General features: G+C 43.2%; 3 protein-coding genes across 7 annotated transcripts in view; 2 read left to right on the forward strand and 1 right to left on the reverse strand.

The window, feature by feature from the left end:
- Nucleotides 1-868, forward strand: part of DRC3 (dynein regulatory complex subunit 3) — a 113,450-nt gene extending 112,582 nt beyond the window's left edge. Inside the window, exon 17 of the mRNA XM_056804500.1 lies at nucleotides 536-868. The gene's annotated coding sequence lies outside the window, so the exon portion shown is untranslated. The remainder of the gene's footprint in view (nucleotides 1-535) is intronic.
- ATPAF2 (ATP synthase mitochondrial F1 complex assembly factor 2) overlaps nucleotides 1-17,741 on the reverse strand; it is a 45,845-nt gene extending 28,104 nt beyond the window's left edge. For 4 of the 5 annotated variants that reach the window (XM_007497874.3, XM_007497873.3, XM_056804497.1 and 1 more), the window contains exon 1: nucleotides 12,102-12,450. In XM_007497874.3, coding sequence (XP_007497936.2) covers nucleotides 12,102-12,243 — 142 coding nt within the window. In that variant the 5' untranslated portion in view covers nucleotides 12,244-12,450. Of the gene's footprint in view, nucleotides 1-12,101; nucleotides 12,451-17,677 lie in introns of those variants that run through there. The other variant, XM_056804499.1, reaches the window with a different exon arrangement.
- GID4 (GID complex subunit 4 homolog) overlaps nucleotides 12,611-27,991 on the forward strand; it is a 54,679-nt gene continuing 39,298 nt past the window's right edge. Inside the window, exons 1-2 of the mRNA XM_007507919.3 lie at nucleotides 12,611-13,181; nucleotides 19,135-19,194. Coding sequence (XP_007507981.2) covers nucleotides 12,993-13,181; nucleotides 19,135-19,194 — 249 coding nt within the window. The 5' untranslated portion in view covers nucleotides 12,611-12,992. The remainder of the gene's footprint in view (nucleotides 13,182-19,134; nucleotides 19,195-27,991) is intronic.

The raw sequence follows: 27,991 nt of genomic DNA on the forward strand, positions 1-27,991 counted from the left end.
TACAGAGAAAGATACTGTGTTCAGTGGCATCCAGCACGTCTTGGCTGTGGGACCTTGGGCAGGTCACTTAACTCCGACTGCCTGGCCCTTCCCACTTTTCTGCCCTGCAAGCAATCCTTAGTGTCAATTCTAAGATGGAACGAGAGGGTGAAGAATAGCTTAGAGAGCAGCAGAGCCAACTACCACTACTACGAGGAACAGCGATGCAGGCGTCGATCGGCTTCCTCCCCATTCACAGTCACGTCACACAGTCATGGTCGACTGTACGCTGAGCATGAGAAAGCAACGCCCTGACTTTGTGAGGGCCGGCCGGGCCCGGGTCTGGCCCGTCATATGCGTGCCACCCTCTAACAGACAGCAGGCTTTCCTTCTTGCCCGTCAGTCAACGACAAGGACCGCATCGGAGGGTGACGAGGACGCACCCTCCTGTAGGTGCACACGCTAGACAGCAAGTAGAGGTCCCGGGAGCACTTTCTATTTCTCACTATCTCATTAATTAACCTAATTAACTTTAGCTTTCTTGTATACTCAACAGGAACTACAAAACTCTCCTTCAAGAGGGAAAAATCTGTGTCCTGCGCTTCCTTGTGAATAAAAAGCCCGGCATGGAAATACTCATAGCACGTATCACCCTGGAGGACGCTGAAAACGACAGCGCACAACAACTCGCAGACTTCCATAACTAATAAGGACAAATAAGCAGGTGGAATCTTGAGATCTACCAGCCCACCACCGCAGAACATCTAGCCAAGGGAAGCGGAAAAAGAAGTCGGTTATTTAGATTTAGGAGCATTTGGGGTCTCTGATATTTGCCTGTTGAAATAATGACACACTATTTGAAAATAAAGGAGAATAAGTGAATAGTTTATACTTAAGCTTCTTCTTTAATCAGCCAGACTGGGTTAAAATGAATGAAGACGGGCTATGGAAAAGTTCAAAGAAGCAGAGGAGGGAAGAGCTTTACGGCATCATGGTCTTTCTACAGACCAAGGGAAACACTGAGGGAAGAGCCCCGTATCTTGAAATCGGGGCCCTGCTTTGCCACGTATACTAGCTGTGTGACACGGGGCAAGTCACTGAACCGCAGCTGCGGTGTCTTCACGGATAAAGGGCCAATAATACTTGAGTTGTCCCCTCAGAGACACTGTAAGGAAAGTTCTTTGTGAAGTGGTACATAAATGCCAGCTGAGGGGGGGCTCAGTGGATGGAGAGCCAGAGCTAGAGAGGGGAGGTCCTGGGTTCAAATGTGAGCTCAGCCACTTCCCAGCTGGGTGACCCTGGGCAAGTCACTGAACCCCTATTGCCTACCCTCACAGCTCTTCTGCCTGGGAACCAAAACACAGCGTTGATGAAGGTAAGAGTTTTAAAACAAATATGAACAGATGATAATTTTGCCACAGTTTTCATGTATTCCATATTAATATTTAATAGCTTGTACTTATGCGGCGAGGTGGTGCAGTGGATAGAGTCAGGAAGACGCATCCTCATGAGTTTAAATGCACCTTGGATGCTTACTGGTTGTGTGACCCTAAGCAAGTCACTTCACCCTGTTGGGCTCAGTTTCCTTATCTATGAAATGAGCTGGAGAAACCATTCCAGGATCTTTGCCAAGAAAGCCCCAAGAGGGGTCACGAAGAGTCGGGCACAACTGGAAACAAAACCAAGAGTTACACTGTGGTCGAACATTACAAAACACTGTTCTCCCCTCACCTCTGAGGCAGGAAGTACGAGGATTGTGACCCCCGACTTCTAGATGGGGGAAAGGAGGTCCAGAGAGTGAAATGACTGGCCCTGGGTCACACGGCTGCTAACTGTCAGAACTTGGATTTGAACTCATTTCCTGGACACACAGTTTTCTTAACAACCCAAGTATGTGTCATTTTTAAAAGACGGATGTTTTTCCTTCATCGTAATTTCCTGGTGACTCTTGCTTCTCCCTGTTGTAACCCTGGCTACGGCTGACACTGTGGCTCTTCCCCCTGCCCAGGGGTATCCGATTCAGATGAAAGCCTGTTGTGTTCTCTTCTGTTTTCAGTTTGGTCCCCACGACGGTTTGATCCGGTTCCTCTGCCCTCCCAGAAGACGGTCCCTGCACTAATCGGAGAGAACTCGAGCTTTCCACACGCGGCGGGCATTGCGCACGCGTGCCCGTGATGACAGTCATCGAGGACCGACTGCTCCCAGGAAGAGCTCCCTCCTTGCTTCCGTGACGACCAAATGAGGGTTAAACACTACCATACACGGAGAAAGGAGCCCAGAGCAAAAGGGAGAAGGCGCAAAGCCCGGCGAGCGATCTAGGGACAGGCAGCTTTCCGGGGGGGACGGCGTCAGGGCCAGGTTTTCTTTTTGTTCGTAATCACAAACGCCTTCGAGAAGGCGCCTGGCATGATGGAGCCTCTGACCCAGCTGTGCCCTCGCTCGCCCCAAGCACCTCTCTAGGACTCTTAGGCTACAGAGAAATGACAGCTGCAGGAGTGGAGGGAGCTGTCGCGCGCGGAGTCCCCCATCCTCATAAAGGAACAGGCTTGCGCTGAAAGGCAGTGCCCAGTGGGCCCAGCTGCCCAAAGGCACCCTCTTCTAGAATCACGGGCCCTGATCTTATTGCCGCCTCTATCAGTGCTTCGCTTCTACACTAGCCGGGGCATCCGCGCAGGAAGTAGCTGGGGAGGCCAAGCAAGTGTGGCAGAGCCCCGAGGATTCTCCGTGTGCTCAGTCCCAGCGTTAAGCCTGGCCCTGGAATCCCCGTCCCCAACCGAGGAAATGGAGCCCTAAGCTTGGAGATCCTTAAACTGAATCTGACGGCCAAACACTCTGAATGAAGAGATAGGAACGAACCTGAAAGCGACCCGTCTAAATGGGAAAAAACGAAAAGGCTCCATCGGAAACAAGAAAAGCCGTTCAGGAGGAGCCCATCCTACACCAAGCCCTGAACTGTGCTAATACCATCCCGAAAAAAGAAACAAAAACCACTAGTAGCAAGTACTTGGGGCGGGGGGAGTAGCTGGGCAGCACAGTGGTTTGAGAACAAGCCTAGAGGTGGGAGATCAGGGGTTCAACTCTGGCCTCAGACACTTCCTAGCTGTGTGACCCTGGGCAAGTCACTGAACCTAGTTTGCCTCCATTTCCTCACCTCTAGGAAAGGAAATGGCACTCCTCTTCTGCCTTGGAACTGATACCCAGTATTGATTCCAAGATGGAAGGTAAGGGCTTTAAAAAAAAAGAAAGAAAGCAAAAGGAGCATGGCTTTGGGGAATCAATAATGAGCAAGACATCCTAATGCTATGAACTGGCTTAAGGATATGAAGATATTCCATCTCCTCTGTGTGGTACTGGTCAGGCCTTCTGTACTAAACAGATTCTAATTCTTAACTCTGCATCTTCCTAGAGAAGAGGAAAACTGCAAAGGACTGAGAAGCCCAGCAACTAAAATGATGAGCTTTATGAGGGTCCTACATTTAGAGCCGGAAGGGTAAAAGAGGAACTCCAGGCCAACTGCCTCATTTTATAGATGAGGAACCTAAGGCTAACGCAGGCAATAAGCAAGGGAGAAGGGACTCAAACTCTGATCCTTTTGACACCTAAGCCAGGACTCCTCCTACTGGATCACACTGTCTACTGGGACAGAAGATGGATTAGCTAAACGTTTCAAGGGAAATCTTTTTGTTGTTGTTGTTTTAATTCGGGAGACTTGTATACATTGGTGGAATCACGGAATAGAAATAATAGATAGGGAGTGACAGGAACTTTTCCTATGAGAAAAGTTAAAATTTTAGTAAAAGGTGGTGCCAGTCTCTAATAGAGAAATGGTCAAAAAGATAAAAACAGTTTGCAATTACCATATAAAAATTTATTGTAAAAAAATAATAGAAATGCACATTTAAGGAAGTCTAAGAGTCAGGAAGACTCATCTTCCTGGATTCAAATCCAGTCTCAGAACTTACTAGCTGTGTGACCTTGGGCAAATTACTTAACCTAGTTTGCCTCAGTTTCCTCACCTTTAAACTGAGTTAGGAAGGGAAATGGCAAACCATTCTGGTATCCTTGCCAAGAAAACCCCAAGTGGAGTCATGAGTTGGACACGACAGAAATGAATGAACAAAAACAACAAAAAAGAGGTTTAATCTCACCTAGCAAATTGGCAGAGATGCCTAAAGATGGAAAAGGCCTTTTGGACTGTTATAATGGTTGCAGGCTAAAGGCAGCGATGCCAAGACCCTGTTGGTTGATCTGTGACCATTTTGGCAAACAATTTGCAGCAGATAAAGTGACTACAATGTCCATGCTACTGATGCTACTGGTAGATATATATCCTACCGACCTAAGGATATCCCAATATCAATATATTCATAATATTTGGTCACCCAGCTGGGAAGTGTCTGAGGCCGGATTTGAACCTAGGACCTCCCATCTCGAGGCCTGGCTCTCAAACCACTGAGCTGCCCAAATATACTCATTTGGTAGTAGAAAACTAGAAATAAACTGGAAGGAGAAGACCGAATACTGGCTAAACACACTGTGGTATCCTAAGAAATGCGAATGCAAGGAATCCCGAGAAATGCTGGAAGACTTGTAGAGACTAGTACAAAGTGGAAGGAGGAGAACCTGGAAAACAGCAGAGGCAAGTGCCATGATCACGTCAACGAGAAGAACGGAAATGGAAACTGAACGCTGAGTCATGATGACGAATCTTGGCCCCAGAGACGAGATGAAGGATGCTCTTTACTCCTTTTGGCAGGCAGGGTTTCTGGGGATGCGAAACGTTTCACTTACGGTCTGTCATGGCTGATGTGTCCCCTGGTATTATTTAACTGGCTTTTTTCTTTGTCATTACAAGGGGAAGGCTCAATAGGTGGTGGAACGGTAAGAGGTATGTATATTCCAAATGACTGTGAGGGCAAAGTAAAAGGCATTAGAAAACTTTTTTTTTTAAACCTTTACTTTCCATATAGAATCAATACTAGGTATTGGTTCCAAGGCAGAAGAACAATAAGGGCTAAGCAATGGGGATTCAGTGACTTGCCCAGCGTCACACAGCTAGGAAGTATCTGAGGTCACATTTGAACCCAGGACCTTCCATCTCTGGGCCTGACTCTCAATCCACTGAGCCACCCAGCTGCCCCCCCCCCCCAAAATTTTTTAAAGGTAAAATTGTTTATTAACATGGGAAAGGAGACTAGGGGGCCAAACTTAGCGAAGTTCACCCTCCATGTGAAAGAAGGGTTGCTATGAATAAAAACTAATTCCTATCCTTCAAGGAAAAAAAATGAAGGGAAAAAGTTAAGTTGCAATCAGAGCATTTGGGGACATATCTCAACTGGAAAGGTGATTCTTCTGGAACCTGTTACTGAGGGCAACAGATCTCACTTCTAGGAGCCACTCCAAACTCTGAGAGTGGTTCAGGGATTGTCTACCTTGACCCAGGGTCTATACCAGGTGTCCTCAAGTGATCTATCAGTCATTCCATGAACGATAGCGGCCTACCAAATACCGAAAATTGTGCTGTGGGGGGTGTGCAGGCAGGGCAGTTATCCCTGTCTTCTCTGGAGGTCAGATTTCCTTTAGTCCAGAGCACAAAAACTATACCGTTTTACTCAGAAGACAGGACCTTGCGTGGCACCTATTTATTCTTTGGGGGTATTTATTAGCATTCCGTGTGAGATTTTTAGTTCCAAATTACTCCCCACCCATTCAAGGAGACCAGCAGCACGATGGCCACAACACATGTGCAATCAGGCATTCCCATGTTAGCCGTGCTGAAAACAACACCCAAGAAAAATAAAGTACAAAAAAAAGGAAATCAGAACTCATGCGTTTAAGTCTATTCTAATCAGCCTGATTCGTTCCTTTCTAGGGTCCAAGAAGTTAAGAGCTACCAGCCTGAAGTGGCGCCCGTGTCCACTAGGCCACGTGTGCCCTGGGAATCGGCCCGGGGAGACAGCGTGATGAAGCTGTGCACGCACAGCAGAGGGTACAGCCGAAAGACTGGCCGAGGGGGCCGAGGGTCTTACTACTGGGCATATATAATCTACGATAACTACGTCCATACACGCAATGACGACGCTGAATCATCAAGAGAAGGTAGGATCTATTTAAGAAAACAGCCACAAACAATGCGTGTTGGGGTGGTTTCCACTTAAAACCGTTAAAACAAAGTTCTGATACTTCCCGAGATAAGTTTAGTTACTGTCTGGAACAGGGCATTCCTTCATGAAGGCTGGATGAGGTGCCACTGTATACAGCACAGCTCCTCCCCCAGGGGTTTGGAATCTTGTTGGGAAGACAAGGCAGACACCTGAAACAACTCGAGACCCTTTCTGACTCTGTGTGCTAAGTGCGTGCTGACACGTCTCCATGGAAACAGCATCTTTGAACATAAAGGAAGCGAGTCACCAAAGTGGGTCACACCATTTCTCAGAGAAACAGCTTTCTACTAGAGGTACTTTAGGCGTTTGCATCTTCCTCCCTCCGTTAGAAAAACTCTTTTTTTTCCTTTTTAAACGTGATTTCCTTATTGGAAATTAATTTTTCAGACTATATTCTAGGAACACAGCTCCCACAATACTCCTCGGATACAGCTGACTCCATCCCTTTATCTTTTAAAAGAGCTCCATCTGCTGTGACTTGGCATCCAAGTTGATTTGTCCAGAGGCAGTGAATGCTTTTAAGGTCAAGAAAGCCAAGATGTAACTGTGGCGTAACTGTCCCCGTTTAACCAAATGTTTCCTTGACTTAACGCACTGCATGGTGCATCAAATTTGACTATATACTTAGTCCTGTTCCTTTTTCCTTCACAATCTTTTGGTGTCTTTCCCATTCCCATTGCTAGCTCACCACGGAGGCCCTTACCTCTCTTGGAATCATTCCCATATTCCCCTTAATGGCATCCCTCTGATTAAAACATAATAGGGAAATATTTAACAAAATAAATGAAAACACAATAAAACAGAGGTAAGGAAACACTTCAAAACTAAGTAAATACATTTCTGGCAGCCACCATTTCTATTTATTTGAGTTTGACTAATTTGTACTGCCAGCTTAAAGCTCCTAAACCACTATTTTCATCACATTATAACTCTCCTGCTTTGAAAAAAATGAGTTTTCCCCCCTCCAGACTCCCCGTTGACCTAGTACTCAACGTTATGGTCCCAAGCTATCTTTGAAACGACTCCCCTCTAGGATCACTCTGTCCCTGTCACGCTGGTCAGGGTCTCCTCTTTCCTTAATATATCCTCAGCCTCAGACAGTCCTAACTCTCCCATGCCTTTTTTCATGCTGTTACTTGATTCTTCTCCTCCAAATCTTGCTTTTTCAATCCAGAGAATGCGTTCCCTTTTTTAAAAATCATAGCACTAATTATCTATACCCTTTATTTGGCAATTAATGCCTTTTGGTCTTTCTTGCATTGTCATTTGACCTTTCATGTTTGTGCCTCGTTTTCTCCAAATGACTTACACAGTCCTAAAGAAGAGGCCAGGGTCTGTATTTCCTGATAGCCCCAAGTGCAACCTAGCAAAGTAAACAGGGGCAGGCAGCCAATACTAGGAAGTTTTTTGATTTGATGTTAGTGGATGCAATTTAGAATGACTAGATGTAGTTTATTTACCTTCCATCTTAGAGTCAATGTTGTGTATTGGTTCCAAGGCAGAAGAGTGGTAAAAGCTAGACACTGAAGGTTAAGTGACTTGCACAGTCACATAGCTAGGAAGAGTCTGAGGCCACATTTGAATCCAGAACTTTAGGCTCAACTTTCAATCCATTGAGTCACCTAGCTGCCCACCTGGGTAAGCTTAAAATAACATGATAACTATTTAGAATAACTTCGAAGCGCATTACATTATTCCTCAGGGCACTTGAAACACCATGTTGGACAACCCTAGTGGCTGGCCAAATCCTTAAAGGAGAATGTTACCTCGACCCTCCTCTCTCCGCCTCCCTGCTTCCAGGCTCTCAGCTTTCCAAACTTCCGACAAAACAATTTCCCCAAGAGCAGCGATCTAACTGCGTCGCTTTCCTTGCTCAAAAGCCTTCACTGCTGGCAGGATGAGATCATCAGTTCTCGAGTTGCTCCATTAAACTTTTACACGATCTGGCTTCCACCTCGGACTTTTCAACTTTATTTCAGTTCGTTCTCCTCCGTGAACATTGTGGTCCACCCAAAGTGGCCTCCTTGTATCGCAGGTGGAAGTTATGGCATCAAACTCGTTTTATAGGTAAGAAATCTGGGGCCCACTGAGTAGAAGGAAGGCCTTGTTCACAGTTACAGAAGTGCCAAGTGGCAGCCTCGGGGGCTCAGAGAGCAAATTCAGCCCCTTGCCACAACAGCAGACTGCTGATCCCCAGTCCCGACAGGCTACCTTCTGCTTCTGAAGGTGACGTGCCATCTTCTAGTTTGCAATGCATTTCCTCCTCCTCCTCTTCAACTCTGTGCTTCACCGTCTTCTTTCAAAGTTAGGTACCGGGTACTCAATACCAACTCCTCTAAGAAGCCACCTTTGCTTCTTCTAGACTGACTCAATGACCAACAAACATTTAAAAGCCAGGATTTGTGCTGGGCACCATGATACAAAAATAAAAATAATATAATTTCTGCCTTCAAACTTACATTCCACTGGAGGAACAATATGTACACAGATGAGCAAGGCTGAAAGTCTCAGGGAAGTTTTTTTAATAGCTTTAAAGTGCACTAAGACTTCTGGGACACTTGGTACAAAATAAAAACATACTGATGGATGGGAGGGAGGGGACAAGAGGAGACTAACAACCAGAGCAACCAAGAAAGGCCTTCTGAAGGAGGTAGCCCTTGAGCCAAGTCTTGAAAGAAGCCAGAAATTCTAAGAGGCTGAGGTAAGGAAGGAGAATGTTCAGGGGGGATGGGGGAATCCTGGGCAAAAAAGGAATACTGTGAAACTTTTATAAGCAGGTCAATTTGACCAGAGAAAATAGAGCAAATGAGGGCTAGCTAGCTATCAGCCACGAAATATAGGTTGGAGACAACTTGTAAAGGCCTTTAAATGCCCAAAAGAGGGGTCTGTATTTTTGTTATGGTCTCTTCCTCAGTTTACCATGTATTGTATCATGTACTACATTTGCCCAGTGCCAACTCCTCTATGGCAGAGACTTTCCTTTTTTATATTTGTAGCCTTAGGATCTAGCATGTAGTAGGTGTTAATTTATGATCTGTTTTGTCATTTACAAAAAAGATCACCTTTACCCATGTCCCTCCAACATCTTTCCTTTGGAGGAAAGACAGAACAAACCCAAGGTATTAAATTTGCCTTTTTTTTGGTTTTTTAAACCTTACCTTCTATCTTACAACCAACACTAAGTATCTGTTGTAAGGCAGAAGAGTGGTAAGTGCTAGGCAATTGGGGTTAAGTGACTTGCCCAGAATCACACCGTAAGGAAATGTCTGAGGCTAAATTTGAGCCTAAGACCTCCTGTCTCCAGGCCAGGCTATCCACTGCACCACCTTGCTGCCCCCTAAAAGAAGGCTTTTATTCCTCCTGATCTCTACACTTTGGCCCTTAATTTTTTCTTTTTAAAAATAAAACTCATACCTTTTGCCTTAGCATAGATACCAAGTATCAGTTCCAAGGCAGAAGAGCAGTAAGGATCAAGTAATTAGGGCTAAATGACTCACCCTGGATTACGCAGCTAGTAAATAAGGTCAAATTTGAACCCAGGACCTCCTATCTCTAGGTTTAGGCTCTATGTACTGAGCAACCTAACTGCCTCTGCCATTTGTTTTGAGTTCTTGCAGACTTGCTGTATAGAAACCCTGCACACGAAACGATTAAACCACCTCGGAGGGATGACGGGGCAAGTGAGTTCACCCAGCAGAAGGTAGGGCATTCCTGAAGGAGAGCCAGGAGGCATCATCATAAACCATTTGGGTCAGCTGCCCTCTGGACTATCCTTTGGAATGGTAGTGGCGTGTAATCCCGCGTTACATGGTTCAACACTAGAAGCCGGCATGAGTCTGTTGGTGGAAATGGCCTTGAGGAGGAGTCAGCACCAGCTACTGGCTGCTGCATCCTAAAGGGATTTACATTTGACTTGCAGCTGAAACCTTCCACATGACGGTTCCCCAGAACAATATCAGCTCCTCCAATGGCTTCCTTCTCAATGTTGACAGGCCACATCTCTTTACCAGAGTGGCCATAGTAAAGAAAAGGTCATCTAGTACCGGCCAACTGGTAATCTGGCCAGGCCGTCTCCCCTTCTCTTTGTCCCACTCGAATCCTGTGGCACAGAGGAAAAGGGGAGACCTTCACCGTAACTTTCAAACGAGAGAAGGAATTCTGCTTTCCTCTACGCCAGGGGTCTCCAAAGGAGCATTTGTAAAACCCAGAAAATGTATGGGACAATCCACAGGGGGTAGGGCGGGTGCAGAACCAACCCATCAGAAGATGGGTCATATCTACCCTTGCCTAGATATCCAATCATAAGGCATGTCTCAAACAACCCCACCCACCCCCTTCAACCATTATTGCCCAATACTCCCCCCACTTTGCCCTCAGCTCCCAAACTTCTCCCCTTTTACTACATCATTCATTATAAGCAATCATAGTAGGTGTGCAAATGAATCCCCCACAACCTCCAGTCCCTAGCATAGGTGTACCCATACCCTTCCCCTTAGATCCCCACCTGATGCTTCTTGGCTGGCTCTACATTCTTATCGCCCAGGGTTTCTTTTCAGGAAAAGGGAGAAATACTGACATTCATTTGCTTGGCTAGCCACATGGATCAAATTAACTGAATATTTCGTTCATACTCTTAATATTCACATGGGATTTTTAAAAAGTTAATCACTACTACTCACTCCAGGTGGTCACTGGGAAAGCAGTAGTTTGTCTATTTGATGCGACTGGGAAGTAAAGAGAAAATCTGTTGTACCACACAAAGCTTCCCTGGTTATTTAGTAATAGCCAGTGATAACCAATTGTTAAACTTACATATGAGTTTTACATTTTCTTTATTAAAAACTAAAAGTGACATTTTCTGCTACTACAATTGGCTATCATGCTATTCTTAGCAGTCATTTAGGAAGAAAATAAACTAACTTAAACCTGTCCTTTCAGTGTTAAGGTGATGTCTGAATAAATGAGTTTCTGCTTTTTGAAAGAACTAATATATGGGAACTTTTTGAGGACTGATGCTTAGAAATATTTCTATGTGATTTTTTTGGGCTATAAATAAGTTCTCTTATCATCAAAAGTAAAATAATACCTTTCTAACCTATTTTAAAATCTTCCAAATGAAAAGTTTCAGTAGATTTTGAACCCCATTTGTCAAAAATATTAAAATGAAACACCTTCAAATTTTCATTTGCTATAGAGATTTACTAGCCAAAGTTAGAAAATATTTTAGCATATCATGAATAGGACTGAAAAGTGACTAACATTTATAATAAATAAATGCATTTTTAAAACTTGGATTTTGTGATTTTTTAAAAATATAAGTTTATCATTAAAACTTAATATTGAAATTAATTTAACCTGGCACCACATACAGTAACATGTAACTTGTTACATATAATTTAGAATATACATATATACACCTATATAGTGTCGCAAAAGGGGTTTTAAGTTCTAATAGCTTAAATTGCATACATGCATGTGTGTATCATAAACCTCTATATTTATATCTATCCATATCTAATATACCTACACCCACACACATTGATCTGTATATATAGATCTACACCTACAAATACCTATAGATACTTATAGATGTGGATTTAGATATACAGATCTATATATGGAGATATATAAGCAGATCTCTACACAGAAATGGGTACAGATAGTTATATACTCACATATATTAGGGCTGCAGGCTTCAAAATGTTTTTCCTGAAAGGGGTGACCCCTGCTCTACACTACCCTGGAGACCAGGCTATGGTCCTGTCCTCAGGGTTATCCCCTTCAAAACTGACCGCAGATCGCGGGAAGCCCTGCCAAATCTCAGTTTTCCTGCCTGAGGAAGGCATATTCATTCATTCCGGTTCCCCTCTCCAGCCCACCCAAACTACTTGTGGCCCAGGCCCGGCCGAAGGCGGGAGCAGCCAGACAGCCAGGGCCGCGGCTCTAGTCTGAGCTCACCTGCGGGGGGTGCGTAAGACCGGCGGAGGAGAGAGAGTGGCCCGGCCTGGTCCCCCGATCCTACTGGGGCGGCAGAGACAAGGCAAGGACGGCATGGGAAGCTCCCGCCACTGGCCCCAAGCCGAAAGCAGCTTCGCCACATCGCACCCTTGGGCGGGGAGAGGGATCAATCGAGGAAAGGGGCCCAGGGAGTGGAAGTGACGGCCCACAACCTCTACGGGTTAGCGCGGCTGCACTGGAGCTGCCTGCCGACTTTTCCCACAGCCTAGTAAGTTCAATTTCCCCTGGGCGCCGCCATCTGACCCCTAGCCACTCCCGGCTCGTCACCTAACCTTCGCACCCTCCTAGCCAATCAGCGTCACGAAGGCGAGCCGCCTCTAGGAAAAGACTACATATCCCAGTGGGCCTTTGACTTCTCGACACGTGTGGCCTACGCAAACCAATAGGGAGAAGTAGCGACTAAACCGGCTCCCACCCCCTCACCGGGTTGGAGCCAATTGGCCTGGTCTGTGTGTATGTGTGTAAGTATGTGTGTGGGTGTGGGTTGTATGTGTCTGTGTGCGCGTGCGCGTATTAGTGTGTAGGTAGGGGGGGGGGCAACCAGCGAGGGGGAGGCCCTGTTCTCTAGTCCTCCGGCACCCGTCGGCGGCTGGAGTAGCTAGTCGGCCAATAGCGGGGTGGGCGTCCCTCTCTTCCCTCCCTCCCCTCCCCTCCCCTCCTTCGTCCCGCGCGCCTGCGCGCGCCCGGCCCCCTCGGTCAGCCCGCCCTCCTCCGGCTCCCGCGCGGCGGCCGCGGCGGCTTCTCCCCCCTCCCCGGCTTTCCCTTCCCCCCTCCTCTCCCTCCCCCTCCCCCCTCCCCCACCCCACCGCCCTGGCTCCGGGGGACCCCGAGATGCCGGTCCGCACTGAGTGCCCCCCGCCGGCCGGAGCTTCGGCCGCCTCCGCCGCGTCCCTCATCCCGCCGCCCCCCATCAACACCCAGCAGCCCGGCGTGGCCACCAGCCTCCTCTACAGCGGCTCCAAGTTCCGCGGCCACCAGAAGAGCAAGGGGAACTCGTACGACGTGGAGGTGGTGCTGCAGGTACCGGGCCCAAGCGGGCGGGCGGGAGGCTTCCTCCAGCTTCGGCCCGAGGCCGGGCCTCCTCTTCCTTCTTCTCCTCTACTGTTCTCACTCTCCTGCCCCGCACACCCATACCCCCAGCAGACAGCCTTCTCTGCCAGGTCAGCGGCTTCCTTGCCACCCCCCTACCCCCCACCCACCCCGCCTGGGCTCTGGCCTCCGGCCTCCTTCCCGCACCCTACCCCGGCTCCTGACTTCCCATTCCACGCCACTCCTTGGGCCTATTCTCCACACTTTGTGCCCCGACCCCAAAGTCCTTTTCTCCTTCCCACCCCCATTGTTAGAGCCTCCACGGACACCAGTTCCTTCCTTTCGCATACTTAGTTCTCTCTCAATTCCTGCTTCCACTAGAGCTAACTGTCCTTCCCCATCCCCAGGGCCTCACCCTCCCTGATTCAACGACTGACCACCATTCTTCAGCCTTTCGACTCTCCATGTCAGATTGTCCTTCCCTGCCCCTGGGTCCTCTCAGGGTATTCCCTCACTCTCTCCTTCTCAACTTTTCCCTCTCTTCAGCAGACTGTACTCCCATAGTCTGGCCTCCGTCTTTCCTCCATCTCCAGGGCCTTTTTACTCCCACACCACCACTTACTGTCCACTCCGCAGCCTTCCTCAATCCGTACCCATCAGCCTTCATACTCCCCCCAGAGCCTCATACTCTCCGATTTCCCCAGACCCATTAGATTCTGCCCTTTTCTGTCTGCTGGGCATAAGCTTCCCCAGTACTCCCAGTGCTGCCCCACCTCCCCCTTTCTTGGCCTTCCTGGGACATCCTCAGCCTGTCTTACACCCATTCATTAGAAAGGCTTTGATCTTGCATATACTCTTATTTCCTGGAGGACCTGCTCATTCTCTCCTCATCCAGCTTCCATCTTTGCACTGGACGTCCAGGGAGACAACCATTGGAACCTCACAACTTCTCCCCACTTTCTCCCATGCCTCATTTCTATTTCTTCATCATATACCTGACCCAGACACCACTCCTTTTCCTGAAGGGCAGGTCTAATTAACTTTCAAATAAGCCTCTCCTCCCTTCAATCAGCTGAACCTCTATAAAGAAGTCCTAGCATCTGGACCACATAAGAGACACTTGCCCAAGGTAGTGATGTGAAATTTGTTATTGGTTGTATGAAAGAGATGGATGATCTAGGTTGCACCTTTATCCTTACCCAATTTCTCTTTGATCTGACAGGTCTTAGGAGTCGCTTCCAATCAAATAGGCCATTACTCAAAAGACAAGTGAGGAGTCCTTTTCCTTTTATTAACTTAGGGCAAAGGATTAATCCTTTTTTGTGTCATGAACTCCTTTGACAGTCTGGTGAAGCCTATGAACCCTTTCTCAAAATGATGTTTTTAAATACATGAAATAAAATACATGCAATTATGAAGAAAACCAACTATATTGAAATATGTTATGAAAATATATTAAGAACCAGAGCACAAATCAAACCCATTTTCCTTGTCTTTTGAAAGTAACTATTCTTTTCTGGAATGGAAAGGTTTTTGATCCCCTTTTACGTGGCCATTTTCTTATTTGTCCTTATACCAGAAGACCTTTCTTCATTTTTTTCTCCAAGACAGGTGGATGCTTTTCTTTTAAGGTGAATACTTAACCGCTATACTGTGTCATATTTGGTTATATTGGGAAGTACCGCGGTTAGAAGAGCTCTTGCTGAATTTTGGAAACAGTATATAATAGACTTTCTCTCCATTTCCCTGATGTAAATTTTGTGTCCTTTCTAGAGGGTAACTTGCCTTTTTGTAATCCATCATTAAAATCTTACAGAAAACTCTAGAAATTGGTCATTAACTGTAAAGATGGAAATGTTTTTGTGTGTTCCTTGTTCCCAGTTTCTAATTTGGGGGCTATTTTCATGTAAACAACTGTCAGGTTATAGTATAAGTCAATCTGGCTTGATTGTTGCATTTTTAGACCTTATTCAGTTCAATAATTCACTTTTTCACATTTAAGAAGAACTTAAGTTTAGGGGAGATGAGGATATCTATGTCAATTGAAAAAGTTGAGAATGAGTCTGCTAAATTTGATATTTCATTTTATTTTTTAAACTCTCACCTTCCATCTTAAGAGTCAACTGTGTATTGGCTCCAAGGCAGAAGAGTGGTAAGGGGTAGGCAATGGGGGTCAAGTGACTTGTGCAGGGTCACCCAGCTGGGAAGTGTTTGAGGTCATATTTGAACCCAGGACCTCCCCTCTCTAGGCCTGGCTCTCAATCCATTGAGCTACCCAGCTGCCCCCTAAATTTGATATTTTAGATTAAGGTGGGGAATGGAAGTTTGACTGCTAAAAGCAGAAGCCTATGAATGTCGGCTTTAAGACTCAGATAGTGCTATCTTAGTGTGAGTTACAGTTATGTCAAGTGAAGGCTGCAGTGGTTCTGGAGGTGGATTAGTGAGGTGGTTGCTCATCATAGAAGCTAGCATTCTTGTTGCTCCAATAGCCAGGACTTCCCCATCTATTTCCTTTTACCATATTAATTTTTTAGATTCTGTCTTGAAAAGTGAAATCTTCACACATTTTATTGGGTCCATTTATTTATTGCTACTAGTGTACTCCTTGCTATCTAAATGTGCAAAGGAAGTCTTTAGGATACTGTGAAAGGAATGTTTTAAAAGTAGCTTTTGGATACAAATATGCTGTAAGGTGCCTTTTTTGCTAACCATGTTTTATCTCTTCTCATCCTGACTTCAGTTAAAATTGGTCTTGTTTTGATGTACACTAAGTTAATCTTTTCCTTATTAATCACAGGCTTTATAATGGTCAGTTTAAACAGTGGATGAAGTATAGTGTTGAATGTAGGACATTCTAGTTCTTTTGTGTTGTTATTCTTGAAAACTATTAGCCAGGTTGCAGATCCAACCCCATTCCCCACCTCCCCCCCAAAACCTGACAGCAATCCAAGTCATCAAGTCTTGGTGTCACCCAGGTATCTTCCCTTCAGTTGTTAAACCCCCAAATATGCTGATTTCAGTGAGTGCTGCATATACACAAGATTGTAGATTAGAATTTTATATGTCATTTATAATTTAGGCAATGCTGTGTAGTAGAAAGAATGTTGTTGGTCTTGGCATTATAGAGACCTAACTCAACTCTGCCACTGTGACCTTGAGAAAAGCACCTGACACCTCCTTTCCTCATCCATAAAATGGGAATAATAGTATGTGTACCAAATATCACAGTTCTGAAGAATATATGAAAACACTTTGTAATTGTGAAGTAATCTATACATTTCTATATTTATAGTAAAAGTTCTTTATTGCAGCCTGTTAGAGCAAGTCTATTCCCTGAAACAAGGCCAGATTCCTAAAGTCAGCAACACTTGAAAGTATTTAAAATGCAATTTTCACATGCATGATATTTGTCACCTAAAACCATGCTTAGATGCTTTGGCTGCATAGGAGAACACTTGTTTTGATTCATAGGATTATAGATCTAGAACTGAAAGAGACCAGCCCAGACTCATCCTCACTTTTAGAAATGAAGACGGGGAGACCCAGAGAGATAGGCACTTGTCTGATAGATGGTATGGGACTGAGGTGAGATTTGAACCTCAGTTTTTTAAATTCCTGAATATATAATTTACAAGTATTTGTATTTCATTCACAAGGTCTCTTTAATCTGCCTATCTTCCCAACTGCTACAAAAAACATTTCAAATACCTCTTTACATTTGAATTTCAGTGTTGTGGGGAATTTTGTGGTTCTTGAAAGTCCCATGTGTCCATTTTGAAAATGAGTATGGTACTTTTTAACTTGGAAACAGAGACATCTAAAACCATTCTGGTATTGATAACTAGCCTTTAAATTTTTATAGTAGAAGTTATAATAAATTATTGACTAAATAACAATGATAAAAATATTTTCCTTGAAAGTATTTCCTATGATTTTATTTGGTGCTTCTAAAACTTTGCTTTTAGGATATAAAAATAATATTTCATCTGCTAGTAGCCCCATTTTACTACATGATGTTTTATCAATTCCTGTTAAATAATAAAAGATGGTATCTAGTATAAATAATAGAGGGCATATTAATATATGGATAAACTGTCTAATCATGAGACCAATAATTTAGGATAGAAAAATTTAAACAATGGTGCAAAGTTATTTTGAAAAACAATAACTAAAATTGAAAGAGTTCCAAAGAGGAGGTCGTTTAGACTTTCTTTTAAGAGGCTTTTCTTTAGTTCATATATATATATGAACTATACATACATATATATGTATATATATAACTGGCTAGAGAAAGCTGATGATTACTGAAAAGTGCTCACTAAATTCTGCCACCTTGACAGTACAATGCCCAGCAGTGTATTGGTTTAAAAAAAAAAAGAGTTATGGTATCAGCAGAGTTACTATGTTCTTTGGGAAACCAGTAGGCAGAATATTGTATTGAGCTCTAGACCAAGCTAAAGGTCTTAGAAGTAGTGTTTTTGGCCAACCTGTTACATGCCAGTAGATGGAAGTCTCAGACCTGTCTCTGTCATGTCCATCCTTTTAAAGTTTCAGGAGAGTCATAGGCAAGGCTCTTGGGCCAGCCCCTTATCACTTTTCTTTGTAAATTGTTGAGGGAAGAAAGGCCTTCCAGCTCAAAAATTCTATGACTTTATGAGGTCATAAAGTATAGCCAGTTTGCCAGCACATCATTGAATCTATTTGCATGTTTTTGTATTTGAGGTCAGACTTTTGAAAGCAACTTTAACTGTCTTAAAACAGAACTATAGACAGACTTATAGGAGAAACCATGAGATAGTCATTTAGAGACTGTCTCAAACTAGAGTGCAATTAGCATGGATTAATAAATAAACCATAAGAGCCTAGGAATATTTCTCTTTTAAGGGCAAATTAAACTATTTAATAGTTTAATTATCTCTACAAGTACCAATGTATTTCACTAATTAACATTCATAATAATGATATTAAGTCAGGAAAATATTAAATTATGCTGACTTTTACCTGAGAAAGGGAAATATATTTTGGTAAAACTCTTACTTACCTTCCATCTTAGAATCAGTGCTGTGTATTAATTCCAAGGCAGAAGAGTGGTAAGGACTAGGCAATGGGGGTTAAATGATTTCCCAGGGTCACACAACTAGGAAGTTCTGAGGCTAGATTTGAACTCAGGACTAACTGTCTTCAGGCCTGGCTCTCAATCTACCTAGCTGCCCCCATAGAATATATTTTTAAAGAAAAATTCCCATCCCAAAATGGTGAAACAAATTTTGATTCTTAAAGTATAATTTTCAAATATCTAGAAAACATGCTTATGGGGAATATCTTACTCTTTTAGCAGCTCAAAGTGTTAATGTGCATGATATATTTTTTTCTATGTGGCATTATCGGCATTGAACCTGAGTGAACAATGGATCCGTATTCCAAGAGTTGGTGCAAAGTAGACATGAGACCTAGTAAAGAACACGTTGGGAATAAAGCCTGGCACCAAGCTGTCACAAGCCGGCTCCCAGGACCAAGCATACAAATAGAAATAGAATTTTGATCTCGTGAGAGACACGTGTATACATACAGAGGTCATGGGTGGTTTTTGTTGCAAATACTCCGATGAGGTTGAGTGTGTCAAGAAAAGCATTTTAGTCTTGATCTTTCAGTTAAAGGAAGTTTACAGAATGTCATAAAGAAGTTTGTCAGATTAGAAGGCGAATGTATAGGAAAACGCCTTAATTCATCGGTAAGCATGTAAGTGTGTGTTTGTGTGCTAAGCCCCGAATCCGTGTTTTAAACACGTTGTACTCCTGGGGAGCTCCGGGGGTTATATGGTCACAGCCTTGCTTGATAGACTCCTGAAAGAGATCCCAGAACCCGCAGTTGAAGTGTGTCTAACTGTTTGAGAGTTGTCCTTGGTTTCAGAGCTCTCTAACCAGATCGTATGCACTCTTTCCAGCATGTGGATATGGAGAACTCTTACCTTTGTGGATACTTGAAGATTAAAGGCCTTACTGAGGTAAGCATTCTATTGACATGAACTAGAAAACAATCACTTAGTAAAAGCGTTTCCTATCATTAAGAGCCGTAAGTTGTAGCTCCTAGATTTCAGCTTAAGCCTCCTTATAGCTAAATTTTGTTATTAGGATTTTGAAGTTGCCAGTTAAATGTGATTTTTTGAAATTTCGGCTTGCTGCAGGGGACCACAAATTTTGTTCTGACTCAAAAGAAATGAACTGGCGTTACGTGCTATTCTGTGCACCTTTGTTTGTTCCTGTCTTTCAGCTTCTCTCTCTCTCTCTTTTTAAACCCTCACCTTCCTCTTAGAATCAATACTGTGCCTTGGTTCTAAGGCAGAAGAGTGGTAAGGACTAGGCAATGGGGGTCAAGTGACTTGCTCAGGGCCACACAGCTAGAAGTGTCTGAGTCCAGATTTGAACCCAGGACCTCCCCACTCTGGGCCTGACTCTCAATCCACTGAGCCACCCCATGCCCCTGTCTTGAAGCTTCTCTTAGATGCTGAAGGCAATGGTTTTCCTTTATTCACAGCATGATATTCCTCAACATGAGAAATAATAGCCTATTAAAGATTCAAATTGGCAACACAGTGGGAAAGTTGGGAGACTTGGGAAATATACAGTTTCCCTTTAATAAGAGTATCTTTTTTTATTGAATTATTTTGAGTTCATGGCCTGCCATGTTTTGAGATTGGTATGTACAAATAATGGACAGGCTTTGTTTTGTGAACACTATACTATTATGTATATGGGTATATAGACATTGCATTTTATATATACTATAATTTATATTAACATTATTTGTAAATTTTCTTTGCAACAACTTAATATCCAGATTTCTGTGGTTCATTCTTTTACTACCACTGTGCTAAGCACATCATTGTATCTGGCTTCTCTAATCATGTGGTTGGGAGATAGGCAAGGAGGAAGGATATTTGAAGAAGAAGAGTCAGTATTGTTGGGGAAAAGTTCCTATTGGAAAGGGGCATTTGAATCAAGTGTTAAAGAAGGAGCAAAATTTCAGCAGTAGGGGGATACTTCAAGCATGAGGATGTCAAGACAGTGCAGGGTATATTTGGGGATCAGAGAGCTGTTCAGTTTGACTGAAATATAGTACAAGAGGAGGAGAGGAAGCAATAATAATGGCTACGGATGTAAAGTAGTATGTATGGTATAAGCGCTTAAGTGTAAAAAAAAAAGAGCTTGAACTTTATTCAGTGGGCAGTAGGAATCCACGATGATTTTTAAGCCAAAGAGTGATGTGACCAGGGCTATACATAAGGAAAATTATGAAGGATATAATGGATGGGAGAAATGGCATAATAATGGCATAGTAAAGAGTAGCTTGGGAATCAGAAATAAATGGCTATCTGAAATCCTATCTCTGATAGCTTCTAGTTGTTTGATGATGGGGAAGGTCACTTAACCTCACTATTTCAAGAAATTCTATAAGACTTGAAGATGAAGATACATAACTGACCTGTTTCAGCAGAGGACGTTTCCACACTGGGAGTTCTCTACTCTGATGAAATAATAGGTTGTGACCAAAAATGTAAATAATAGAATTTTTAACGGATGGATGGATTAGAGTGAGGAGAGGATAATGGATTAGGGAAGACAAACTATTAGGAAGTTATTTACAGTTATTGAGGTGGACGCTAATTAAGGTTTTCTTTCTTTTTTTAAACCTTTACTTTCTGTCCTAGTGAAAATTATAGGATGGAAAGGCAAGGGCTAGGCAAACAGGGTTAAGAGACTTGCCCAGGGTCATATAGCTAGGAAGTATCTGAGGCCAGATTGAAGCACAGATCCTCCTCACTTCTGACTTCTCTAGCTACCTTGATAATGAAGGTTTTCAGCTCAAGTGATGGCAATGAGAAATTAGATGTAAGAGAGAGAGGTTTGCAGAGGTGAAATTAATAGTTTTTTTAATAGAAATTATAAATTGTGAGGTAGAGTGCAATGATTATTTGCACATGTGAGGAGGAATGTCTTAGGCCAGGCAATCTTAACCTTGTTTCTGGTGTTGAACCCTTTGTCAGTCTAGTAAAGCCTCTGGACACATTTTCACAATAATAATTTTTAAATTAAAAGAAATGCTAGATTGTAAGAGGGTTAGAGGTTAATGAAAACTTAAATGCTTGAATTTTATTTGGTTTCTTTTCTCAACTAAATTCACAGGTTCCCTGAAATTTACTCAAGGACTCCAGGTTAAGAATCCTTGTCTTGGACAATTGGTGAAAGCATTTGCTAGGGAAATCTCTTTTTACAACTTCCCTGAAAGTGTAACAGCTTCTTTAGTAGTATATTGATGTAGTTTCCCACCACCAGAATAGATCTAAAGGCTTTCTATTTATTTGGGGGGGGGGGAATGCTTTTAAAAAAGAAAAAAACATTTAAAATAATTTTCCTTTTTGTTTAAAACTCAGATGGGGTGATCATATGATTTCAAATATTATATAGTCTTATTGTTTTCAGTATTTTACTTTGTATTAAGATCTATATTTAATTTTTGGAGAAAGAAAAGTTGGTTGTAAGTAGGTGTACAGCAATCATGTCCTTTCCAGTTATAACAAATTGAGAGAAAGGTCAAACCATAAAGTCATGATAGTCAACTAATACAAATTCCTTACATGTATTCATAAGAGATTTATAAAAAGTGATGATCTACTTTTTAACAGAAGAAGCTATTTCTAGATGTATAGAGGGGGGGGAAATTCTTCCTTAGGATTAATTCATTCTAAATTGAGAACTTGGAAATTTGAAAGTAAGAAGGCTCTTTTTTCTTTTCTAACCTGTGAATAAATATGAAAAGGAAAATAAAGACTTGTTAGTTATTTAACCTTTTTTTGCCATAGTGACCTGACAATTAAGTGACCTTTTTTCTTAATTTTCCTTCAATTCAACAAACATGTATTAAGTATCTGCAATGTGCAAGAGGCTGTGATAGATAGATAAAATAATAAATATAACAGTTCATAGCTGTGGTATGATGGACAGGTTGTTAGCTCTGCTATCAGAGGACCTGAATTCAAATCCTACCTTGAATGCTCTGTGACTTTGGAGAAGTCATTTAGCTTCCTTGGGCCACAATTTTGTCTTCTATAATATCAAGGGATTGAAGAAGTAGATTTGCTTTATATCTGTGATCCCATAATCTTCCAAGAAATTTATATTCTACTAAGGTAGTGATGGCGCACCTTTTAGAGATGGAGTGCAGTGCCCGCCCCTCTTCCCCAGACCACATGGCCATGCCCTGCCCCCCATCAAGTGCCAGCTCTGCTGTGCCCCCTATCCTCCTTGCCCCACACAGGGGAGGGAGGGAGGGCTCCCATTGGGCTATTGGGTAGAGGGGTGGGGGAAGTGAGGAATGTCCTCAGTGAGTGTAGAGAGGGGGAGGGGAGTGGCTCAAGCACTCTGCTCCTCTCCAGCTCTGCCACCTGTGACCCCCTCCCACCTTTATCTCCTGTGCATTTCCAGACACAGTGAAGAGGGGGAGGGGAGCAGCTCCACTAGAGTCCCTATGCCTTTCTAGCAATGAACTCTGGGGATGGGGGTGGGGAGGGAGGTGGCTCGGCACCCACCAAGAGAGCCCTCTGCATGCCGTGTTTGGCATCCATTCCATAGGTTTGCCATCACTCTACTAGGGACATAATATGTTCACAATTTTGTTTTAAGTTGGGGAATGAGTGATTAGTAATAATAACTGGGACATTCAAAGGAAGTTTCATTGAGAATGTGGCACTTGAGCTGAGTCTTTTTTTTTTCCAAGACTGGGCCTGCTCATGCCAATCTAGTGGTTCAGACTTGGAACTATTATGAAATGAGACACTTGTAAGTCATATAACATTTAACAGAAGGAAGTTTTCTCAAAAATAAAATGGAAAAGACATTTAATAGAGGGTTCTCCTTATGCATTTGTCATGGAATAAAATTCCATCAAGCCTGAGGAATACCTCCTAGTTGTATTGAACTTTTTATTCTTTAAACAACCAGGAAGTTCTGTCAACCTTGAGCTTAAGTTTCATGAATCAATTATCTCAAGGATTGCTTCATTGCTTTTTTTAGGGGAAAACCAGGTTTTGTGGCAAGGATCTTCTAGTTTTATTTCCATGAATCCCAAACATAATTGGTAGTAATGGTTGCTCCTATCACATCCCACCCCTTGGAGGCAAGATCCTAAGAGCTTTTTTTTTTTTTTAAACCCTTACCTTCTGTCTTAGTATCAGTTCTAAACAGAAGAGTAGCAAGGACTAGGCAGTCAGGGTTAAGTGACTTGCTTAAGGTCTCTTTCCCACTTCTCTGGGAAGCGTCTAAGACCAGATTTGAATTCACGTCCTCCCAACTCCAGGCCTGGCACTGTGCTGTCTGCTCCCTAAGAGTCTTCTAAGAGACTTCCCACTTCCTAAATACTCTTAAAGCTATGAATTATTGGGGGTTGAGGAAGCCTGGCAGACATAGCATTTGGAGGACAAGACACCAGAGAGAGAGCAACCCTCTGAAGGAACTAAGACCAGAAAACCAGGCTTCACCTCATCCTTTTGGAAGGACCATGCCCCAGATCTTAATTCTCCGATCCAGGGTGGAGGGAGACGATGGGGGAAGGGTGATTTCAGCCCAGTTTACAGGATGTCTCCTGATCTAAAGCAGCCTTGATGAGCAGGAGCAGTGCCAGAAACATCTTAAGTTCTAGCACAGGTAATGCCACTTGCCACATATTCCTTCATCCTGACCCGGGCATAGGTTCCTACTGCTACCTGTCCTGTGGCCCAAGTCTTTTATTCTTGGCCTGTTCCTCTACCAACCCAGTGTACCCTGACCCACCAGCCAGATCTTTGCCCCTCGAGTGGCCTCTGTTGCCCCACTTTGTCTAATTTTCTTTTTCCTTTCCTACCTCCACGCCCCCTCCATCCCAAGTGTAAAATGACACGGTACCCCTGAAGGGGCGAGGCCTTTGAGGCCATGAGCTCTTCTGCATGAAGAACAAAAGATAGAATAAATAAAGAGTTCAAGAGGGTCAAAGCAAGGACTGTTCTTCCTTAAGTTTTGGTGGAGGTTGAGCCAGAGAATCCTTCACCTCTTAGGGCAGGGTTCTGTTTCTTCTAGGTGAAACATCTAAACCGTAGGTGGCCAGGAGATGTGAAACAAAGCTGTTTCAACCAGCATACTCGTTTCTTTTCCTTTATTAGCCTGACATCCATATTCTATTCCCTTATCCCTGGATCGAAGTTCATTATAAATGTAACTGCTGGAGGTCTTGTCACTTTCAGTAACAGTAAGCAAAGGGCCGTAAATCTCCTGCCTGTTTCGCTGCCTGGGTTCCTTACATCCCTATTCACCCTGGCACCCGCGTTGCTGCCTGTTTCATTCTGGGGCCTTCAAGATAGGGCATTATTACCCCTGGTTTGTCTGTCATGCTGACAAAGTCATAAATGACTGCAGCAGTTTGCATGGTGATTTTATTCATGTCTCTAGTTCCCTGTAAGCCTCCAAATGCTACCTGCCCTCCCTCCTGGTGGCTTAGAGCTATAAACTACGTTGAACAGTCAAGTACTCCCGCCTCCTACATCTCCATTGCTAGGAAGAAATAGATTTCATGGCTCTGGTGATCTGAAATTATCTAGTGATAACTATATGGGGTGGCTTGGATAACCCCAATGATTTCCATTTGACTTTTCCCAAATAATTGTTATAAAGGTTGCTCCAAGTACATATATGGGGACCAACTTCCAAAGGCTAATAATGTCCATTCCTACAACGTCCTCAGTCTGTCCTCTCGTCTCATCCCCAATGGACCCATTGGATATTCTCTGGTATGATAGGAAACTCGTTGCTAGTGTCTATAGAAACCTAATACATTTGGTGCCTCCCCTCCCCACTGTTGGGCCACTATTACTTGAACACAGGGTCTTTGGTCTTCTGTGGTCTTAAAGTCAGAATGGCTCTAGCCTTGTTCACCCCAGGGTGGCTTGATGCAGAAATACCTCAAAGCTGTAGTTTGGTACAGGGACTTGTGTGGCACCTCCATAAGGCTGGCTGTCAATCTAATTAATCTTTAAAGAAATTCCTTAGAAGAATTCCTTAAAGAAATATCTTATAAAGAGTACTCTCCATTTTCTCAGCAACAGCCATTAAAATGTCAACAATCATTATGTTCATGCCAGCGTGATGGTATAGTGGGGAAGGAGATGACCAAAACCTCACTTAGTAAATGTGAATTAAATGCCAAGTCTTCCACCAGGAAGTGGAGATATAAATGCAGAGCAGAAAAAAATCACATTAATATTATATTTTAATGCTGAAAGACATGTATGTACATATATAAGTATAGAAAACAAATTAGCTCCAAGTAGAGAAGCTCTATCCACAATATAGGCTATAATTCCTCCAGCCATTGGCTAGTCATAAGATGTATGTAGAGGTAGAAGTGGCATTGAGGTGCCATGGCACACAACCACAGAGCCAGTCTAGCGGTTCCATGTCTCTTGAGGACTTTTTCCCCCTCTTACAAAACCCTATCAGAGTACTGGCTGCAAAAGGTGTTCATTTTTATTAGACCATGGAGACACAACTCTGTCATAGCCTTTATAAGGGTCTATGCCAGAGTCTCTAAGGGATTTCACTAACTTTGCAAAACTAGATCTTACTACCTCACTAATCATTATTCCAGTGAATTATCAGGTTGTGGTCTAAATTTGTCCTGCAACCTCCTAGTTCCTCAGTGGTTCAAAAAACAACACCAACAAAATGGGCCTCACCTTCTGATGAATGAATCCCATGAGATGATAATACAGGAAACTGGAGGCTCTCATTGGAGCAAGTTTCCAGTTGTCATTTTTCCATATGCTAGCTAACAACTTTTGTAGAGATTTCAATAGATACTAAATGTTATCCCTGGCAGTTCCTTTTCTTCCTGTCAGCCTTTAAATACCCAGGGCAATAGGCCTGCCAGTTCAGTAGAGATTCCTTCCCTGTGTTATTGAAAGCACTTGGGATAGTCATCCAAAAGTGTGGCAGCACACGTTAACCAAGCTCCTATATGAGACCACCCAGGCACCCATAGATCCCTTCACTTCCCCTTCTCTCCCTCTAAATACTCTTCCCTCATTTCAATTCTCAGATTAGCCAAGAGATCATTCCAAACTCCACCAAATGCTTTGGGTCAGTATCCTTCCAGACCAGCCTGGTGGATATGGCTCAGTTTTAGAATGAAATAAGACAGAACACATATTTAATACAAAAGCTTACTCAGTAATAACATGAAACGGATCTTCATCAGAAATACAGTGTTGACTCAGTTAGATGTACCTCACCGTGCCTCTTCATTTGCCATGATGGTATACCTGATGAATGAGTTTGCTAATTTACATCAAACATGAGAAGGGCTTCCTACGTGATGAGGTCCTGAGGTTAGTTTCATTGTGTTTTCAGTGAAAGACTAGCCTATGTGGCAGGAAATTTTTGGTTTTATTGCCTTGAGTTTCAACCAGATAAGTAGTTCATGTTACTTCTGCCATAGTATCGAAGGAAGATAATTTCAGTGGAGTGAAGATGAGGGTACATTTTAGGCAGAGGAGGTGAGAAAGGAATGATCATATGGGAAAAGAGGTCTCCTCCATAAGAAGTTAGCGCCTTGCAAGCAGAGATTGTTTGATTCTTTGTCCTTGTTGTATCCTTGGTGCCTGACACATAATAGGTGCTTAACAAATGCTGAATTGATAAGGAAAATGAGAGCATTTCCATATAAGGAATAGTTTATAGTGTCAAAAGCTTTAGACCAATCAAGGAGAAAGGACTGAGAAAAGACCATCATATGTACCAGTTAAAAGATAAATGGTAAACTTTGCAGAATGTCAGTTAGAAAGTTGGCAGTGGGAAGCTACCTTCTAAATCCCTTTTTAAGAGTCAAGAGTTAGCATGTAAAGCATAATAATGTCTGATTGTTAAGCAGTAAAATTGAAAGGGGATTCCCAGACCCTTTCAAGGAGTCTACCACGTCAAAACTGTTTTTATAATAATATAAGATATTAGAAATTAAAATATAATAAATATCAATACACATAAGCATAAACTTGCTGGGATAAGAGGTGGGTGGGAGGTCCTTAATAATTTTTATGAGAGTAAGGGGGTATAGAGACTAACTCAGTCTAAGATTGCTTAGAGCCATGATGGCAAACCTATACTACACGGGTTAAAGATGACACGTAGAGAGACCTCTCTGTGGGCACGTGTGCTGTTTCTGGTAGAGTTCGTTACTAGAAAGGCAGAGGGACTCTGGTAGAGCTGTTCTCTTCCTCTTCTCCATCATGCTGCCACTCCCCTCTTTCCCCTGTCTAGAGTAAAGTGGGTGGGGCATGGTACATGGTCTCTTAAAAGGTTCACCATCACTGACTTAGAGCTTTGAGAAGATTAAGTTACTTGCCCAGGACCACACTTAGTTTGTGTAAAATGGGGCAAGTCTTGAACTCAAGTCTTCTGGCTTCAAGGCCATTTCTCTCTCTGCTCTGCCATTCTACCTCTCAAAGACTGTAACGGGTAAATTTAGGATTTTTTGACTAATATATTATCCTTATGGTTGCCAGGGATTAATTCAAATCCCAATAAAAATACTCAAGTCAGTTTGGGAATTTTATGGTGTTTTAATTAATGTAGAGGGAAGGAATTAAGAAGAGAGAGGGAAAAGGGTATAGGATTTCTCTGGCCTAGCCTGAGCCAAGGGGAGTTCAGAGACCTTCTAGCCATGAGGCCTCCTCCGAGATGAGGGGCCTCCTAGGAGGATGGCATTTTCAGGAAAGGTAA

Source organism: Monodelphis domestica, chromosome 7 (assembly GCF_027887165.1).
Source record: "Monodelphis domestica isolate mMonDom1 chromosome 7, mMonDom1.pri, whole genome shotgun sequence".
Lineage (NCBI taxonomy): Eukaryota > Metazoa > Chordata > Mammalia > Didelphimorphia > Didelphidae > Monodelphis > Monodelphis domestica.